This window comes from Mytilus edulis, chromosome 1, assembly GCF_963676685.1.
Source record: "Mytilus edulis chromosome 1, xbMytEdul2.2, whole genome shotgun sequence".
Lineage (NCBI taxonomy): Eukaryota > Metazoa > Mollusca > Bivalvia > Mytilida > Mytilidae > Mytilus > Mytilus edulis.
Genome location: NC_092344.1, coordinates 65,225,555 through 65,247,828, shown reverse-complemented (window position 1 = coordinate 65,247,828; position 22,274 = coordinate 65,225,555). Strand labels below are relative to the sequence as shown.

Here is a 22,274-nt window from a genome sequence, read left to right as displayed (position 1 = left end):
ACTTTCAGTTTCAAAGTACCGGATTGAAAGAACGTTTGAATTGTCGATCTTTTTTCTTAATCTTTACATGTATATGTTCGTGAGGCTTCTTAAGGACTATGTATGACTGAACCTTTCGGATTTCTTTATTTTAAGAATTATTTGTTTTTTTTCAATAATTTTATATGCTGTAAAAGCGTTGAACGGACCACATGTTGTGTGAATCGCATATTCGTCTGCCACTCAAGTGAAACATGCATGTATGTGTCTTTCTATGTTGTGATGTTTCACTTTTTTTCAGATAAGGGTGAAGGATTAGTACCATTAAAAATTTTAAACCCGCTGCAATTGTTTGCATCTGTCCTAAGTCAGTAATCCGATGTTCAGTAGTTGTCGTTTGTTGATGTGGTTCATAAGTGTTTCTCGTTTCTCGGTTTCTATATAGATGAGACGGTTGGTTTTCCCGTTTGAATGGTTTTTCACTAGTAATTTGTTGGGGCCCTTTATAGCTTGCTATTCGGTGTGAACCAAGATTCCGTGTTAAAAACCTTGCTTTGACCTATAATGATTTACTTTTATAACTTGTGCCTTGGATGGAAAGTTGTCTCTTTTGCACTCATACCACATCGTCTTATATCTATTTACATGTAATGTAACTATTATATCTTTAAACCTAAGTACAAAACAAAAAATATAAAGAAGACAAATATAAATTCTTTTATTAAATATATGTATACCTACTTATTTATTAATGTTAATCAAATAATAGTTTTACTCTAGTACTTATACAGCGCCTAAGTGTCTTCTCGGTTTTAATTTTCTCAATTCTTGGTTTTCTGTTGTGGGTTTTGAGGACTGCTCATATACGTATCTTTTGTTATGATTTGTCCTTAGTTTGTTTAACACGTCCATTAATTTTTTTTTCAAATCTGCATTTTTTTCTTATTTTTTAATGTGCAAAACATTAACTAATGCCTATGTTTTTTTAGGTAAAGATCGCACGAAAAGGTGCTGATTCAGAATTTTAACAAAAATTTGAACGCGCAAAACGCAGTACTTTAAAGCTGTTTCTGGAAATGATTTACCGATTCCTTAAGTGATTTTTAGATTTTGATTTCTCTGCATGAGTGCTGCGACTAGGAAGGCAGCAAATAGTCGGTGTACTGTAATGTTATATTTGACAGTTTATGCAAACGTGCATGTAAAAATGAACAGTTACGACCTGTGAAGGAGGTCAATAAAAGTTGTCAATGTAATGTGATCGTAAATTAAACTTTTTCCAAATTTTTCGTACTATCAAAATAGAATAACTGATTTTAAGTCGATATTGTCTTTTAGTTTCTATAAAACTACAACTCCGAGAATAAGTCTAGAAAATATTACATATTACTTGAAAACAATTTTGCTGAACATCCAAACTGTAATGTAAACAATCAGTACTATTTTTTTTGCGAGATAATATCTTTATAATCAAACTACTAAAGTAGTTCTTAAATAATACTTAAAACTAAGACAAAACTCATCAAATATTTTTTTCGAAGGACTCATCAGGAATCTTTTGCAAAATACTCGGACTATTTCCGGAAAACCAATGTAGGCACGTTCATGAAGCGATTATATTCGACGTATATCAATTTTTTAGACAACAATCTCATGATTTGTGACCAAAACTTAATACTGTTTAGACTTGTTTACACTAGTAAATTGATTTTAGCCTAAAATTTCATTTTGATAATTATTTCATTTGAAAAGTCTGAACATAAAAATGTCTTCTTTAGTGGCAAAGACATGTTAAGATCAACACAACCGGTTCAGTTCAAGATCAAATTTACTTATTTTTAACCAACTTCAGATATTTTATTGCACTAAGATCAATCTACTCGATTAGACAATCACTTTAACAGACCGAATACTAGTACAGAATATTTTTTTCTACTTACAACAGCAAGATGAAATACCCCTCCAACAGGTCCTAACTCTTCTGCTTCCGCAATAAGTCTTGTTGTTGCATCTACATTTGCTATATCTTGAGAAGATATCAAAACCTGGATGCCTTTACGTCTCCAATTCTGTATCATCCTGGTTTGATATCCAGTCTTGATTCCTGACCTTGATGTAAGGACAATATTCTTAGCCCCTTTGGTGATCAGCCAATGACTTATTTCTAAACCCATACCACCTAGACCCCCTGTTATGATGTAGGATTTTTTCGGGTGGCAGTATGACTTGGGTAATGCTAGAAAAGTAGGGATACTGGTATCGTCCGAAACATCTCTAACCTTTTGGAGAAAAAGAATTATATCTTAAAACTTTAAAATTGTATAAATTGAGAATGATAAAATAGCAACTGCATATATACTATTACTTTGTTTTCAAATATTTTATATTTAAAGGTTATGATATTTATGGTTGTCTCGTGAATAAGTTTGTTGATAAATTGTTTTGATAATTTGCAGACTTATCTGTATTTCAAAACTGTTCTTTTCGGTATGACTTCAATTTTAACAATTGCACCCTTTAGCTTATTAGCTTTCTTTGAAGGAACAACCCTATATTATGAAAATCATGATGAGAGCCGAAAGCTAAAGAATGGCGCACCAATCGGGAGAAATATGCTCCGTATGCTGTTGTTTCAAATGCAAAGGTATAAGGCTTTATAAAACCGGAAATATTGATATGACAGCTCTTTACTTTTTAAAGCACAGACACCTGAACAAAGATCTTCATACTGTTGCAATATTGGCTAATTTCTTGATCTATTATCTCCCTTGATTATGAAGCTGAAAACCAAAAATATAAGATAAAAAAATGACCTACTTGTATTAGAATTTTTCCAATATGTTGTCCTTGTGCCATAAATCTGAATGCATCTTCTATTTGGTTGTTGTTAAATTCTGTATATTTTAGAGGTGTCACTGTTTCTGACTGTATGCCTTGTGTTAGTAATGCTGAAACTTCCTTCCAATCCTGATTTTCCTCTTCAAACAGCGCATCCAACAAAATCCCATGAAAAGTTACATTCTTCAGGAATATAGACATCCCTAAAGAATAAGATATAGAAAAATATTTCAGATTTAGGAGTAAATATTTAACAAAACAGGTCTTGGGTTTGTATAGATAAATCTCTTTTAGATAAACGCAACAAAGAATGCGTAATTTCATTTCTCTGTACTTTGAAACATATGTTTCTGCGAGCTTATTTTGATTGGGCATTATTTCATGTCGTTTTAGGTTAGCGATTTCATTGAATCTGAGTTCTTATATATCAGTGTTTTTTCTTTACCTCTGACTGATATAGAAAAGGGGATAAGGAATTTAAACATATACGACACCTCGCGTAGGGAAAGCGACGAATTCACTGCAGGTTCAACAACCCATTCAACAACTATCTGACGGTATGTTTGAGGCATGCAAGACAAATTATTTTCCCATCTAACATACCCTTTTTCAAGTTGCTGTTAAAACTTTCTCAAACATGTAGGGTGGCCTACCTTGCAAATTCCTACCTAGGGTATCATTTATTTGTTAGTTTGCTTTCTTTCTAAATAAGTATGAACTAATTCCCACTAGACATTTGCAATGCAATCAGCAATTGTCAATCTTTCACGGTAAACGTTATTTCTGGTAAGTATTGATAGAGATGTGTGCTAGTTAACTATAAGAATTCCTACCTAAAGGTGTATTTTTGGATAGATCAAACTTTCCGATTTCCAGGAATCTACCATGTTCAGCCATTACTCGTAAACTGGCCTGCAGTTTTTCTTCTGATAACGAATTCAGCACTAAATCAACACCTACAACATAATTATGATCTAAACGTTCTAGCAAAGATGTGAAAATGTGAAAGCGAGTATCTGTGAAATACTGAGCTGCATTGTTATGAAAATAAATAAAAATAAAGTATTGCACCAGCATTGCAATCAGAAAAATTTGATCTGAAGTTTCATTATGATCTTGTTTAAATGATTGAATTTCAAGTTTGGTGCATGTATGGTGCAGTAGTGGGAGACAATAACGACTAGAATTTTCCACAATAATGAACCTATTTAGCAAGAATCGTCAGATATTCTAATATAATGTTCTAACTCCTTTAAAACATGGACAGAACGTGATTGACGTCACAATTGAAATTGCAACGTCAGATAAATTTTGAACACTGCTGGAGTTGACATTTGTGTTGGTGTTGGCGGCTAAGTTATTGAATAAAATCATTTAAAGATATTTGTTGATGTATCTGTTCATTTTTTTAGGCATATATGTCAACATCTACCACTTCTATAACGCTAGTTGTAATATTGACAAATATAATGGTATACCCATGCTAAAATGAGCATACAGCATGTCATTAATACAATGCAATACATAAAATAATCATGATGAACATACGTAGTTAATAACGGTCAACTGTAAAACAAATCTAGGCAATGTAAAATGAAATGATGAATTTTGAATTTTGTAAATTTGCGGAAGCTTCCGTTAATATATATATATATAGGGAAGAACAGCGAAAGCAAATTTACAGATCTAACATTGTTGGGTTGATGTTTAGACGAGTTGTATATATATATATATAAGTACGTCTGAGTCAGTGACAACTCTACAACAGATGTATCCATCGGAACGCCATCAATGATGGTGATACATGGCTGTGATGGCGATCCGAGAGATACATCTGTTGTAGAGTTGTCACTGACTCAGACGTACTTATAAATATAATTATTTTCTGTGACTGTATATTACATTAATTTGTAGGATCCTTTACTATAGATAATTTAGCTGATCTGTAACAATAACATCTTCATGCCTTATATATCATGTACTGTAATACGCCGCTAGATTAAAACTGACGAGGAAAGGTAACACACGGCCAGCGAAAGCTCTTTTTTTGAGAGCCCAGGTAGTCGTGTGGTCTAGCGGGACAGCTGCAGTGCAGGCGATATAAATATACAACATGTATTTACACTTACCTTTTCCCTCTGTCATTTTCATTATATGAGATTCAAATTCTGTTGACCTAGAATTACTAAAATGCTTATCCTTTAACTGCGGAAATCTCTTTTGCAAGTAATTTTTCTTATCTTCTGATCCAACTGTAGTATATACTTCACAACCATAATACAATGCAATAGAAATAGCAGCTTGACCAACTCCTCCTGATCCAGAATGGATAAGAACTCGTTCTCCATGTTTAATCCTTCCTCTTACAACTAAAGCGTAAAATGCTGTTGCATATACCACAGGAACAGTGGCTGCCTCACCTAATGACCAGTTGTCTGGAACTGACCACAAAAACTTATCATCGACATGAAGAGTTGTTGCTAGACCCTACAAATTTCAAAATTTTGACATTTTCATATATACACTTATGTGCAGCATAAGTGACTTTATGGTACAATGAAAGACTAAATTTTATTCAGTCCTGTGTTATCATGTTTTGTAAATTTTAGAAATATGCAGAAAATAGTTACGGATAGTACATATGTGATCTAACTTGGAACTAATTGGAATTTTGCAATTGATAAGGGGGCGCTACTTCAAGCACATGTTTTAATATCCAGCCTCTTTTCAAATAGCTGCCAAAGGAAGACCAGAGAGAAATTTGGTGACATTCAATTTTCATAAAATATTTTATTTCAGATTTAAGAAAGATGGATACAATCGAGAAAATACAAGTGTCTGAGATGGGCATACAAGAATATGTATTTCGGAAAAGCACAAGAAATAAATATAATGATAAACAAGAATGTGTCCAAAGTACACGGATGCCCCACTTTCACTCCTTTTCCATGTTCCATGGACCGTGAAATTTGGTAATAATCTAATTTGGCATTAAAATTAGTAAGATTATACTATAGAGAACATATGTACTAAGTGTCAAGTTGATTGGACTTTAGCGTCATCAAAAACTACCTTGACCAAAAACTTTAACCTGAAACTCCTACTTTTATTTTGAATGTTCAGTGGACCGTTAAATTGGGGTCAAAAGTCTAATTTGGCTTAAAAATTAGAAAGATCATATCATAAGCAACAAGTGTAATAAGTTTCAAGTTGATTGGATTCAGCTTCATCAAAAACTACCTTGACCAAAAACTTTAACCTGAACGGACGCACAGACGAACGGACGAACGGAGCCAAAGACCAGAAAACATAATGCTCCTCTACTATCGTAGGTGGGCATAAAAATAATATGCTTGTGTTATCATGTTTTGTAAATTTTAGAAATATGTAGAAAATAGTTACGAATGTTACATACGTGATTCTCTAACTTGAAACTAATTAGAATTTTGCAATTTATAAGGGGGCGCTACTTCAAGCACATGTTTTAATATCCAGCCTCTTTTCCAAATAACTGCCAAAGGAAGAACACACAGAAATTTGGTGTCATTCAATTGTCGTAAAGTATTTTGTTTTAGATTAATGACCTTATAATATAGGTCCATGACTTTACATAAATAATCTAAACATCGCATATATAAATTTGATTAATACCTTTGATGAAACAAGTCCCATAACTCTATTCCCTTGCTCATCCAATCCAGAAACTTCCATTCCCAAAATGCAATCTTGCTCTGCTAGCTTTCCTGGAATAGCATCAGCTTGCAGTCTTCCTGTTGCTAACATAACGTCTCGGAAATTAAGAGATGCATAGTGGACGTTGCACAGTCTTTTACTCTTGTTTCCAAAGTATTTTGTCAAAGGAGATTCTATCCACGTCAAACTTGACAGATCTCCCTTTGTTTGAATATTGACATGTGCATGTTGACACAATTTTTGGCTGTTGAGTATTTCTAGAAAACATAAGTTTTTATAAAATGATCATTTTTTAGAACCTGTCTTTATTTTAAAGTAAATTCTCTACCTGAAAATGTTCACCAGACACCGTTATCAATGAATAAAGACATACGTTTAGTAAGTATGAAAAACACCATCATGATAAAATGTGAAAATAATATCGAGGTACCAGGAATTCTTTCTTGATATTTGTCATTGACCTTTTGTATCAAACTTAGTTGAATAAATCTTTAGAATACGAATCATATTTTTGTTTCAAATATATACTTTTGTTCTTATTTAGCGGTTTATCATTGTCATTATTATCTGATCTGAAACTAATGTTTTTTTAATGTAATAAAAACATTTTTAGATCCAGTTTGATGTTGGTTGTCAAAATGAAATCGTACCATGTTAGTTATAATAACATTTATATAAATCGTTCACATAACAAATAACGTAATCAAAGTCAATGACCCTTACCTTTTGTTAAGGGTAAATGTTTGAATGACCCCCATTGTCCATTTTTGTAGACATTGAACGCTAGGTCCTTTCGAAACACCTCCCGAATTTCCTCATTTTCTGTTGAAAAATCCAACGCAGTTTTACCATAGTTGAAAATACATCTGTAAAAGAATATATTTTTTTTATATTTCAGATACACGTATAAAAAACAATACCATACATTTTATGTCCTAAAACAAGTGAATATCGTAAAGATGTATATAAGAAGCAAAATCAAACACATAAATATTCTAACAGATAGGTGCTGTCATAAACTGTTTTTCGAGATAATTTGTTGACTTGCAATGTTGACGAGCATTGTTAACTAATCCATGCTAACTTCTATACATGACTGCTCTTTTATGTCCAGTAACCACAGTCAAATAACATCAACATCATATTTGTCCAGGTTAACAGCTCATCCAACATAATAGTATATTCAGTCTTAGATATAAAACACACCACAGAGAGCACCATTAAAAAAGATCATATGAACGAAAATTGATTCTGGCATCTGTGCACTTTTCTGGATACACCTCAATCAGGATGATCTAACATTATTTATAAATCATCCTTCTGTAAATTTTTCGGACGCCATCACGAGTTGGTTGGCCGTTATGGAATAACCGTTTTACAGATTATATGTGTCTTACGTCGTAACTACAATCCACTTTTCTTTTCATAAATGAGACCTATCGAATTAGACTAGTTACCGGGTTTGTAACAACATGAGCAACACGATGGGTGCCACATGTACACGTAGAGCAGGATCTGCCTTCCCTACCGGAGCACTTGAGGTCAGTTTTTGTTGGGGTTCGTGTTGCTCAGTTTTTAGTTTTTTTTTTGTTTCTTGTGTACTATTATTTGTCTGTTTATTTTTTTTTTTTCATTTTAAGCCATGGCGTTGTCAGTTTATTTTCGATGTACGAGTATGACTGTTCCTCTTTCGTCCCTCTTTTACAAAACAGACCGATAACTGAATACAATTTGTTTGTCTATTTCACATCCCGCCAAGAGATTTGTTTTTAAATGCATTTTTTTATTATTAAGTCAGACTATTTAAGCAAAAAGATCTATATCATAATCTAAATCACAATAATACAGAACTCCGAGGAAAATTCAAAACGGAGGGTCTCTAATTAAATGGCAGAATCAAAAGCTGAAACACATCAAACAAATGGATAACAAGTGTCATATACCTGACTTGAAACAGGCGTATTTTATGTAGAAAATGGGGTTGTTTTTCAATGAATGATCTATGTGTTGAAAGAAAAAAAGCACATATGGTAATATAAATATATTGACATAAAAAACAAAGTGGTCCGATTCTTCTTTCTTTTGAACTGTATATTGTCAGACAAATTAAAATGTTTGGCTTGGAATTACACTTAGTCTACCGATCGACATAGGCTGTAACTAAAACCATTCTTGATGAAGAAAAATAGTATCATGTCATAGAAACTTCAGTTTATTCTGTAAGTGCAAATTTGAGAAATAAAATACCTCAGTTTGTTTCCGCCGGGTTCCCGTCTTAGACAATTAACCATACCAATAACACCACTGAGTGGCTGAGAATTCACAGTTAACCAAAGAGTTTTCTGTTGTGATGCCATGAACTCGTTTTTCAAAACACCGAACCAAGATCCATTTAACTCATCAACTGGTACAATTACAATTTCCTCATCAACTTTTTTCGGTTTACGACGGAGTAGGAACAACGTAGAGAAATGACCTGAACGCTTGAAGATCAATTCATAGCTAACTTCTTTAAAGATTCCATCCCATCGTTGTTCATCACAGTAACAATAACAACTACGTTCATCTTCCATTTCGAGAGGGACTGTCCACAATGTTTCTAACAAAAATGCTACTGGAAAATTATTTGTTATTTCCTCGATAAGTATGAAGCCATTTTCTTGAACGGCAGTTGATAAATATGAGAATGCTGTTTTGATGTTGTTTTGTGTACAGAGAAAGTTTCTAGCAACTACAATGTCGATTTGTTTGGAATTTGACGGATAATATGATGTTGCATCCCATTTAACATAATTCATATTACTTGATTCCTCCGAAGAGATTTCCTGACTTCCAGCTACAGTGTAAGTGATATCTGAAAATGGTCGTGCATTTACCAGTGGGAGAATGTACATATCCACCGATCTCCCATTAGTCATAACTTCCAAAATATTGAATCTGTAAGATGCAGTATTTTCAATGGCAATGTCCAAGCACGGTACCATAATTTCTGGACGAGACATCAAAGTAACATCTTCCACGATCTCCAAATTTCCCTTTTCCATTTTGTTTTCATCTATATTTTCGCATATGCTCTTCAACTTCATTTTTAACTCGTCGCATTTTGCATTTAATCTTCCTGGATCTTTTAAAGAAGGCATTTTACTCGTTATCTGGTTCAAGAATGTTTCTATTCGATTCTTATAGGACTTCTGAAGTCCATTTTTGCATAAAATATCCAGATTGTGGACGGCATATGCATAACAATTTTGTACACAGTCTACTAGTTCATATCCTTCAATTTCATTTGTAGTGTGAGGTATAAAACAATACTTTTGCAAGACAGGATTCGCCTGTTGACGTCTTGGTGCCACATTTGAATGGATTCCTAGGATCTCGACGCCAGAAGAGATCACTATGTTGAGATCTTTTTCCACTTTGACAAATGATGCTGAAATAATTCGTATTAACATTTGTTTACACATCATTTGTTGTTTTCCTTTTTTGTTGAATAAAATTGTTTAAAAAAGAAGGCCATTTTAAAATAACATGAATGAAATTTAATTCAGTCTTTACACTAAATCATTATTGAATCTGTTTCATAAATGTGAAAAAAATCTAATGTAAATGATAAAAAAAAATATTTTCGCTTCACTACAAATATTTAGTTAAATCAAAATTAAAAACTAATCAACGTCTTCAATTCAATAACCTTTCAAAGATAAAAAAAAAAAAATTGACACATATAACTTAAGACATGGACTTTAATCTTTTGACATGTTTGAAAAATGAAAAAAAAACCGAAATACATTTTTGTTTTTCTTTAGTGCAAAGAAGGTGATCTAAGTGAGCTTTTGGATCAATCGAGACAGCTGCAATCCGTGTGGGTAATCGCAAGCACTGTTCTCCAGTACATAATATCCAAATTTGTAACATAGTGTCCAAGTAAGATATCCAGTTGTCAATCCATGCTAATTCACCTCTACTACCTGCAATATATTATGTACTTATATTTTGACATTGTACAAGGTCATGATTTGGCAGTCTTTTCAAAACAAGACTTGCTTAAGCTAAATCCGTTGGATGTGTACTGATTGATTCTTCAGTATGGAAAACATTATTTATCTAACATATTGTTATTGAATATATAGATACCTTGTGTTTGTGCATCTTGCAAATCGTGTGATTACCAACTGATTTTTCCGTTGTTCTCATGTTGTGCTGTTTCACCTCTGTCCCAAATGAGGGGATGATTGAGGTGTACCAACATGTTCAATCTCCTCACATGATATATTTGCATGTCCCAAGTTAAGAGCCGATCATTGTGGTTAGTTGCTTCATGCCATATGTATTTAACGTTTTGTTTCATTATTTGTCGTGTTCATGGTATCTGTCTCTTGTCGATTGCTGACAAGCGTTGGGTGACTATTACATTGTTACGTAAAATGTAACCCTTTTTTCATATGAAGACGTGCAATAATGGTTTGTCGTGTTATCATTACAACATACCTTACAAGGCGTGTATACTTTAACGAAACGGTCGTCTGGCGTTTTAAGTTAGAAGCCTGGAGTCGTATTCACAAAAATCGTACGATAATGATTGATATTAAGTCATGCACAATTCATTATACTTAGTAATACGATAAATCTTAGTCGTAAGTATTATGTGAAATTGACGCCTGGTACCTTAACTTTGATAACTATTAAACGTATACTGTTACATTAATTTTGTTTGCTTCGAAATACGTCTGGACAACCAATGGAGAGTACATTTTGTGAGAAGAAAGATTCAATTGAAAATGTTGAAATACGCCTATTTGAAACAACATCGTGATGATCGTTAGACAATACGTAATACAAAATTGTTATTTTGTTTTTTTTTTATTTCCTCTGTTTGGTTGATGTTGAATTAATATATATCTAACAATACCTTCTATATTAGTGTAAAGAATGCCCCGAAACTTCCCGTCGTACTCATATCCTCTAAGTCTCAATTCTTTATATACATCTGTAGAGGTCAGTTGAAACTCCTCTTTTTGGTCCATAATTACTTTTTTGACAGGAGAAGATAAAACAGATATAGAACCACTACATTTCAGCGTGTCATTTTCTGAGATCTCAAATGTTCCTGTTGATTCCATTATATTTACCTTTAACTTGACCTTACCTGTGAAATTATAATAAGTGATTTACAAAACAAATTAAAGAAGTGATACAGTATATATATAGAGCAACACTAGATAGTCACTCGTCTTTCTTTCTATCAAAATTATATCTAAATTAAACCAGGTATGAATACATATATACTCTTGGTAAATGACCTCCTTTTCTTTACAATTTATCTAGCTGTAATCAATTGTTTCTTTTGAAAATCCGATTGTGTTCAAATTACTAAATGGGTGTAAATATGACATTAAATAAGTTTCAATAGGTCTGTGTATTGATATTCATCGGCCGTGTTGAGGGTTGATTTTATACTGTTTTTCTTTTTTCTTGTGGTTATTTGTCATGGTTATGCACGTTACGTAGAATAATACACTCAGGTAATTCATAAGTTGAGAGGCCTGAATGATTTATATTCATTTTACCACTGGATAAAAATACAATGGGTGTTCTTTTCATCTTTATTAATAGAAAAGGTCAACTTAAAATGTTTTCTAGATATTGACAGAACCATTTATTTCTATTGCAGCTAAAATCAGTATATAAAGTATACAAATTGTTTAATATTCACAAAAAATCGAAATTTAAAAATTACGTTTGAGTATTCGATTCCATCTTGTTGTAATTGAAAAAGGAAAGTTACCTTTCAATATATATTCCTTAGGGAAAAACTCACTTTCATTTGGCATCATGGTTGTTGCATGGATTGCCACATTTTCAAACTTTACAGGAAATTCATAATAAATCTTTCCCTTCATCTTTGCAAATGACTTCCATGTTAATACTAGGAAACCTGTGGCAGGAAACAGGACACGGCCATCGATGGAATGACCAGTAAGGTAACTGTATTGTGAATTATTTGACATTTCAATTTCATGAGTGGATCCACTGTTTGACTCTAATGCCTGTGCAGAAAAGTGTTCTGCCTTTGGTACATCCCATGACACCGAATGATCCCATCCTACCAAAGATGAAATCATTGGAGTTTCTTTTGGCACGGGAAACTTAACTTGTTGACAGATCTTTAGAGGATTCAAGTTAATTCCATGAAGGAAGCACCTTGAATGATAAATAATGGACACATGAGATAAAGCATCATTGTAAATTATTTTACATAAAAACATAATACGTTCAATATTAATCCACTATTTGCATTGGTAGACACCAATTGCAAAGTTTTAAATCTTCGTATAATATTGTATTCTAATGGTTGTCGTCTGCTATCTATCTTTTAAAGGCAGATATCATTCTTGTATCAAAATGAACGGATTGGTATATGAATGGGCAAAACAAAAATATGATCAAATTTGTTTACATACCTTCCTAAGCTTGTAAGGAAATATGTAATATTGTCTCCGTGGTCTCTCTTCATCAGCCCCAATGAAGTGCATTTTGGTCCAAGAGATCTTTTAAGTATCGCTTGTAGTAAACAATGAGGTGCAATCTCTATGACAACAGCATTGTTAGGGACATGTTTCAATGCTTCATGAAATAGGACAGGGCTCACTAAGTTGTTAACATGGTAATCAGCGGACGAATATTTAGCCATATTTATATGCCAATTGTCTTCAGGAATGGAAGAACTAATCCATTTCTTACTTCTTGGTTTTGGTACGATAACCTAAAAAAAATAAAAAAAAATATCAGTTTTAAATGCACACATATAACTCTTTTCATTATGTGCCATACAATCCATTTCGTAACATTAGAAATATCTTAGAAACCAAATGAATAGCCATGCAAAAAAATGTTCAGAGAAAGGTTGAGAGGTTGTATTTGCCAATTATTTAGGCTCCTTTTTGTCATAAATATGTCCTATTGAAATAGTTTCGTTTAACTCACCTTGGTCTCATTTTTGGGGCTAATGTTACGATTCTGTGATAGTTGTAGGCAGGCTTTCTATTTAGGACAATCTACATAAAACCAATTATCAGTAGAGATTGAGAGATATTTAAGCATGGGGTTTTATAGAGTTGTGTTTTCCCTGTACAGGTATTAATTGTATAATCTTATATTTAACCATTTTATGCCCTACCTATGGGATGTGTTTCTGTCTTTACATTCGTTCATTCGTCCGTGTGTTGTGAGTTAAAAAAAGTATTCAAAGTAGTTTTTGCTGAGGTTGAAATCCTATCAATTAGAAATTCATTACACATATTCCCTATCATATGGTCTTTCTAATTGTAATGGCAAAGTAGTACATACACATTATAAGGATATACAGGGATTACATAAAAAAAAAATGAATGAATTACTTGTAAATAGAAATCCATAATAAACTTACTTTTGCCAACGCGGATTTCAGTGCTGGTGCCATTTTTGTCATTTCATACGAATGGAAAGCAATACCAGCACTATTGACGTTTTTTGCAAAGATTTGTTTCTTTTGAAGAGCTGTAACAAATTTTGAAACAGAGGCTGCTGGACCAGATATCGTAACAGTATCTTTTGAGTTATGGCAAGCAGGAACTACATCTGGCGGACACATTTCTCTAGCCTTTTCCCATGTCAAACCTATAAATCAGATATAATTCTATGAGATTCAACAGATGCTTCAAAATCGGTCTCTATTATTTTATGTTATGTTCCTGTTTATGACTGATAAATGGAAACACATTTCAATACAATTTAAAACAGTTTTAAGAATATGTTTCTGGGTATTCCGAAAATAACGTTCATAAACAATAATTTAATAATAAGTTATTAAAATTAATGTGTAAAAAATTAAAAAAAAATCAAACTTTAGATGGCATAAGTACGTCATCACTTATGTTGGAAGCTTGTGACAAACAAAAAACACTTTTACATAGCTCATATCAAAGAGTCCATAGTTATTTTGAGAATATAGACGTTTATTAATTGTTGACGACTTTTGGATGCCCTTATTATGTCAATTGGCTGTGTTTCCTTAGGTGACTGTCACATTGATAAGAAACCCTACATTTCCTTTTGTTTTGCATTTAAAAAATACCACATTATTGAAAATTATTAGAACTTAAAAGATGATTGCTAACCAAGTTAAACTTCTTACCAACAGCAGCCATGCCTCCTACTGGCAAATTTGCTTCTTGGATACATTTGCCTCTCCAGAAAGCTGCTAGGATAGTTTCCTTTGCTGTCAATGAACCATCAGCATAACCACAAGCCAACTCTCCAACTGAATGACCTAAAATTCCATCTGGCATGACACCAATAGCAGATAAGAGATCTACTAATGCCACCTGTTTATTAGGAGGAAAGAAATGAATGTATTCTTCAAAAATCAGTACGTTATCAATATATGAGCAGTGGTTGCACTTCCCTTTGTGTTTTTCAATTAATAACATTAAGAACAGAAGTGATATCGGATGTATATATATACATATATGTTATCTTTATTCAAATAGCTAATTTGATAAAAACTTGCTCTTTTTTTATTTTACTCTCGGAAAAAACCCTCAACAAATACATTTTATATTTACATTTTATTGAATTCACCTTGCAAACCAAACAAAAAAGCTTGGGTTTTAAAATTTCCATTTGAAAAAAGGGAAATGTTTAAAGCGTTTGAAATGTACCTGTATTGCCGCGATACAAACAAAACATTTTAATGTATCATTGAAGTCGTTCTCTAATCCTCTCGTTAAGATTGTATAAAGTTTAACTCCATATGGATGTAGCACTGTTTCTGATCTTAATATTGAATCTTTGAATGCTGGAATAGCCATCATCTGTTTTCCCATACCACACCATTGTGATCCCATTCCAGAAAATACAAACCAAACTGGACGATTTTCTTTTTGTTTTACATCCTGAAACGACCCATAAAATATTAAGAATAATTCATCGTTTTATAACCTTTTCAACTTAAACTAATATGTTTAAGTTTTGACTTTCGAGGTCATGTAGCAACGTCCCGAACCGGTAACTGGTTTAAACTGTTTTCTTCCCAATGGTTATTTTGCTCATAATTTATTGTTTGTTTTATGAAAGTAATGATTTATTCTGAGCGGTTCTTTCATAGCGCAAAAATCAATATGATATACATATTTCAGGTCACATACGACAATTCCAAGGACATATACACAAACAAGGAATTAGAATTACAGAAACAACTTCACATGTTTAGACAACTGTAATTAGCTAAAGCCGCAAAATGTGTAATAGACATTGTGACAAAAAAATTTACTCATACTCTGAAAAGTGTTCTGAAAGGAAGTCACTAGGTGTCCTTATTCTACAATAGGCTAACATTGGTGAAGGTCTTGTTACTAAATTAACAAAAGTCAAAAAGAAATGAAGGTAAATATGAACAGATGTATGCAAACAAACTTATTTGACTTGAAATGTTTCAAGAAAGCGTTCTACAAGAACGATCGCCATAACACGTCAGTATTGTAATCGTTTTTGAGATTGTAGAATAATCAAAAGTAAAATAAAAAAATACTGTACTCCGAGGAAAATTCAAAACGGAAAGTCCCTTATCAAATGGCAAAATCAAATGATAAAACACATCAAACGAATGGACAACAACTGTCATATTCCTGACTTGGTACAGGCATTTTAAAATGTAGAAGATGGTGGTTGGAACCTGGCTGTATAGCGCTAAACCAATCACTTGTATGACAGTCGCATCAAACTCCATTTTATTTACAACGATGCGTGAACAAAACAGAAATAAAAGGAAACATTGTCAAAGTATGGGTACAGCAGTCATTACTGTATCACAATCTCAAAACAAACAAATATTTAACAAAGAAGCACAAAAAGGATCTACCAAATTTAACAACCACATTCATTGCTTACTTATATATGTATTTTAAATCAATCCATGAAGGATTGGAATATTTGAAGTCCTGTGACTACATTCACATCAACTTTAAGGGTGGAGTAGCGCGATTGACGTCAGAAAATATTAACCTCACACAGGAAGAAGCATAAAATAATTTAGTCATTCAAAGAATTTTCAAAATTATAATTTCACATGGGGGGTGGTGGTATACAGGGTAACTAATTTCAGATAAAGTCCAAGATTTCAAATTATCCAGAAGTTCTCTTGATTTTTTAAGAATCTACATAAGGTTAATACCACTACGCGAGAAAATTATTGCATTATAAAACAATAACGTAATGAGGGAAGTGGAAGTGAAGTACAGAGCCACGTCATATGTACCAAATAAACACTAAAAGTAACACGTACAAAATACATCAGGTAAAATGAAAGATAATACAAACATATTGACGGGATGTATAAGTACCGAGCCACATCAAATGGATATCACAGAAAACAGAATAAACAGTAAAAATTGTGTAAATAATAGAACAAAGACAAATAAAATATTATTATAACATGTTGTTAAGATGATAAACAACATTAACATACGTATTTAATAGTTGCAATTTCAGAAAATGCTGCATGTAAACTACACTTTTAAGATTTAAAAATGCAAGGAGTTATGTTAACTACAACTTTCTCGTCACATTGTGTTTTATACTAAAATGTTGAATCACAAAAATACTAAATTCCGAAAAAAAATATCAAAAAAGTAAGTCCGTAAGCAAATGGCAAAATCAAAATTTCAAACAAATGAAACGAATGGATAACAACTGTCATATTCCTTGACTTGGTACTTGAATTTTCTTATGTAATAATGGTGGATTAAACCTGGTTTTAAAGTATTTTAACCTCTTACATGGATGCAAGTCGCATGGAATTCCATTATATTGACAACAATAATTGAACAACAATAATTGAACAAAACAAAAAGACAAATAGTTAAAAATGTCCAAATCAGGGGGTACAACAGTCAATGATATTCTTCTGCACAAAAAATTCGTACTTACGTGGACTTCTTGTATCTGAGGGTCTGCATTTAGAATAGTAAAACCTCTATAGATATGACTGCAATTTCGAGTTTCATTCAGTAAAGAATTAAAATGAATATTTGTACTGTGCTCCTCGGCTGCAGTCAGAACTTTTTCTAAACCCTTCTTTGTCCTTGAAGTATAGACAAATAATCGTTTTGACAGGTCACCTGGTGTAATTTTACTGCCTTGATGAGGTCGCAAAACGATATGGGAATTTGAACCTCCGAAACCAAAAGAGCTAACTGCAATCAATCCACCGTTAAAAGATGTGTGTTCTGTAACTACTTTCAGTTTCCCATTTGAAAGTCCCGGGATATCAGGATTTGGGTTTTTATAGTGTAGATTTGCTGTTATCTGATTACTTTCCATGCAAATTATCATTTTTGTGACTGCTGCTAAACCTGTATATGAAAAAAACCTCAAAGCTAATATAAATGTTGGCTTGGAAGAATGGTTATATATATATATATATATATATATTGTCACATATTGATCAATTTTTACAATTACTAATCTTAAACAAACGGAACGAATAACGATGTATTTATTGGATGATAAAGTGGTAAATATGTCCGTATATATGTGTTTGCAGTGAGGATTCCTCATCCTGATAGTCTTTTTGGAGAACAAACCCAAGAAGTTATCAGACCCATATTAAAAATTGTATCTAAATATTATGAACAATGGTAGTCGGTACGCTTACTAGTATACTCCGCATTTTTGCGCCTGTCCCAAGTCAGGAGCCTATAGCCTTGTTAGTCTTGTATTATTTTTAATTTTAGTTTCTTGTGTACAATTTAAAACTAGTTGTTGGCATGACACCGGTTATGTTCTTCTCATATATGTTATGATGGTATGATACTAAACCCCTAACGGGAAGGGTTGTGCCTGATATTCATATGATGAAATCATAATCTTTCTATCAGTTTAATTGAAGTCTGGAGCTGGCATGTCAGTTAACTGCTAGTAGTCTGTTGTTATTTTTGTATTATTGTCATTTTGTTTATTTTTTTTTGGTTACATCTTCTGACATCAGACTCGGACTTCTTTTGAACTGAATTTTAAATATGCGTAATTGTTATGCGTTTACTTTTCTACATTGGCTAGAGGTAAAGGGGGAGGGTTGAGATCTCATAAACACGTTTAACCCCGCCGCAATTTTGCGCCTGTCCCAAGTCAGGAGCCTCTGGCCTTTGTTAGTCTTGTATTATTTTAATTTTAGTTTCTTGTGTACAATTTGGCAATTAGTATGACGTTCATTATCACTGAACTAGTATATATTTGTTTAGGGGCCAGCTGAAAGACGCACCAGGGTGCGGGAATTTCTCGCTTCATTGAAGACCTGTTTGTGACCTTCTGCTGTTGTTTTTTTCTATGGGCGGGTTGTTGTCTCTTTGACACATTCCCCATTTCCATTCTCTATTTTATTGCTTAAGAGCCAGCTGAAGGACGCCTCCGGGTGCAGGAATTTCTCGCTACATTGAAGAACTGTTGGTAACCTTCTGCTGTTGTCTGTTCTATGGTCGGGTTGTTGTCTCTTTGACACATTCCCCATTTCCATTCTCAATTTTATTCTTATTAATAACAAAGTCAATAAAAAATGGAAATCCTAAAGTAAAAATACTATTCTGATTGTCAGTTTGCACCGATGTCACAAATAAACCCCATTTAAATGATGATATTCATATAAGCTGCGTAACGATTTTTGTTTGTAGTTACTTCTTAAGGAAAATGACTTTTTCAAGAAATTGTACGTGAAAAGTTTGATGGTGTAAGATATGCATAGTTTTCCAATCAACAATCTTCTGAAATTATTCCTGAATGATATGGTTTAGCGATAAAGTACAGATACTAATCAAAAGAAATACCTGCTGCGGGTTCTGTGTGACCAATATTCGATTTAACCGAACCAATCAAAAGAGATCTCGTACGATCCTTACAAAATATATCGCAGATAGTATTAAGTTCCTGTGGGTCACCAGCTTGAGTACCAGTTCCATGAGCCTCTACATACTCAACTGAGCCAGGATCAACAGAAATATCACGATAAACACTTTGTAATAACTCTTTTTGTGCAGTTCCAGACGGAAATGTTATACCTTAAAACAAACAATGAATATTGTTAGCAAACGATATTTAAATAGTCTAACCAGGACTCAAGTATATTGCACTTCCGTATACATTTTTAATTCTATCAGGTTAATGCCACAACATTTATTATATAATAAAGTAATGGTATCAATTAAAGTGCACCAGATGCCTATTGCGACAGTTAGTGTATTTTCAGTTTTGCCAATGGAATAAATTTGAAAATCCAACGACCCAGAAAAAACGTTGTAAAAATAACCGAAAAAACCCAAAGATAAAGTCAATAAAGGAATCAAAGATATGGAGGACGAAAATTCATTTATTAATATGATTTCCAAATTTTAATTGTATCATTTCATACTGAATAATAAATGTGATCGATACAACAAGTATCGACAATCACTAGAATCATGATTATCAAACGTTTTCGTAAAAAGTAATCAGAATGATTTATGACTTTATGAATAAATATTTCTAAGTATTTGAAAACCTCAAATCAATGGTATCAATCAAAAGTAATATTACAAAAATACTCCGAGGAAAATTCAAAAAGGAAAGTCCTTAATCCAATGGCAAGATCAAAAGCTCAAACACATCAAACGTGTCATATTCCTGACTTGGTACAGGCATTTCCTTATGTAGAATGAGGTTTCTTACAAAAGATCTACACAAATAAATGAAAACATCATTCCTTAAATTTCATGCTTTCGAAACCTTCGAATAAAATAATTTCGCAGTAAAATTCAAGTTTTTGATTTGTTTACACTCTAAACTGCTGTAAATATATTAAGTTGAAAGGTCGACTGTATCTTCTCATTATACAATGCCTTTCAAACAAAATGGAAGTTGTGGATACATATTCCTTGTTTTTAGTCATGGAAAATCAAAATTAGTATAGCCAATTCAACTAACAAATACACGAAAAATTATTTCATCAACAGATTGGATGTTTCGGTCAGCATGTTTATTATAACTCATCATAGATACCATGATTCATATCTTGAACGCTAGACGCTTGTCTACAAAGAACTGATCAATGACGCTCGAATCAAACGAGGTAAAATGACGTAATATAAGATGAGACTTCCTAGATTTTATAAGGTGCTACATTGACGGCATATACATGTACTACATTTCTCGTGTAAAACAGACCAAAAAAATGATAGTTTTAAAAGATTGCACAGTGAGGCAAAAAATCATTTGTTCACATTTATTTTACATATTTTTAAAGTCAATAAATCTCAATGTTATTTATGGTTTGTTTATTGCAGATTTGTTCGGTCGTACTATAACGTTATTTTTTATCGATAAAATATTGTAATATTTGAATAAGTGTCTGTTTAACAAAGCAAATGCCCACATGCTGAATGGTCAATAGACAGGTGGATAGTTTTTAATTCAGTATAAAATTGACAGTATCGTATTTGATTTATTAACAATATAAACATAAAATGACTTGATAATTGATTGGATGTGTAAAGCGCCATGTGATACCTTGCTCGATGAAATCAAAGTGCAAAATCGACAGATAAAATCAAAGTTTCATACAGCTGAAATTAAAGTGATAATAGAATATCAACAGTTATATTTGTTGTTATAAAATTATAATTAATCTTACCTTTTTCTTTCCTTCCATCATTGTTTGATCTAGCATGTAATATGGTACAATATATTCTCCTCGATACATTTTGTTTTTGTAAAAAGACAGCAACAACACCTTCACTTCTACAGTAGCCATCACCTATCAAAGTTATAGTTCGTTACTGTTTCAAAATGTTATTACAAAACATGATAATACTAACGAAACAACTAACGCATCAGAAGAGGTTTAAGTATCTGAGACTCATGTTACAAAGAGACACAGCTCTATCAACTGACAAACGGGTGTTCGATTAGCTTAGTTTGTTTTATAAATTTTATAACTTTTTTTCTCCTTTCGGTAGTCTGCTTTATAGATATTCGTAAACGTGTGATGCATGCTATAGTTATATTTTGTTTTTCAGTTGCTATCGGTTATAATTGTTTCCATAAAATATACTATCTAATCAAAACACAAAGTAGGGTAAAAGCAGTCAATTTTTCATCCAGTGATGCATTATGCCAAGTGTTGACTTGTAATGACTAGTAGGATATAATGCAACAAGTGAAAGAACATTTATACCGAACTCCGAGGTAAATTCTAAACGAAAAGTAAATAATCAAGTGGGAAAATCATAAGCGCAAAAAACATCAAACAAATGAATAGCAACTGTCATATTTCAGACTTGTTACAAGTACTCTTTTATGTAGAAAATGATGGATTAAACCTTGTTTTATAGTAAGCTGAACCTCTCGCTTGTTTGACAGTCGCAAAACAGTGGCGGATTTACCGGGGGGCACAGGGGGCACTTTCCCCCCAGTTCAGGTCACCAAAAAACATTCTAACATAATTTTATTGCTATTGAATCTTCTTATCTAGAGCAGAAATTAATCCCAGCTTGATTTGACTTCTTAAACTGGTCGTTATGTAATTAATACCAGCGTCCACATTTGTGATTTATGACAACTTATCGATGGGTGTGTAAATATTGACACCTGTGTGTAATGTCTGTTTGCAAAAGCTTTTATGTAAAATACATTTACATGTTGATTCGAATAGTACGATTTTTTATTGTTTGTAATTACGATTACCAGGTGAAACTTCTGAT

At 32.7% G+C, this 22,274-nt stretch overlaps 1 protein-coding gene across 1 annotated transcript in view; it reads right to left on the bottom strand.

Annotated features, from left to right (window-relative positions):
- Positions 1-22,274, bottom strand: part of LOC139486976 (fatty acid synthase-like) — a 36,910-nt gene that overhangs the window by 3,641 nt on the left and 10,995 nt on the right. The window contains exons 5-21 of the mRNA XM_071272015.1: positions 21,206-21,328; positions 19,368-19,598; positions 17,476-17,900; positions 15,210-15,443; positions 14,684-14,873; positions 13,937-14,166; positions 12,972-13,273; positions 12,329-12,711; positions 11,420-11,656; positions 10,299-10,478; positions 8,758-9,940; positions 7,234-7,376; positions 6,469-6,767; positions 4,947-5,304; positions 3,651-3,773; positions 2,797-3,020; positions 1,920-2,258 (exon numbers count right to left, since the gene is read on the bottom strand). Coding sequence (XP_071128116.1) covers positions 1,920-2,258; positions 2,797-3,020; positions 3,651-3,773; positions 4,947-5,304; positions 6,469-6,767; positions 7,234-7,376; positions 8,758-9,940; positions 10,299-10,478; positions 11,420-11,656; positions 12,329-12,711; positions 12,972-13,273; positions 13,937-14,166; positions 14,684-14,873; positions 15,210-15,443; positions 17,476-17,900; positions 19,368-19,598; positions 21,206-21,328 — 5,204 coding nt within the window. The remainder of the gene's footprint in view (positions 1-1,919; positions 2,259-2,796; positions 3,021-3,650; positions 3,774-4,946; positions 5,305-6,468; positions 6,768-7,233; positions 7,377-8,757; positions 9,941-10,298; positions 10,479-11,419; positions 11,657-12,328; positions 12,712-12,971; positions 13,274-13,936; positions 14,167-14,683; positions 14,874-15,209; positions 15,444-17,475; positions 17,901-19,367; positions 19,599-21,205; positions 21,329-22,274) is intronic.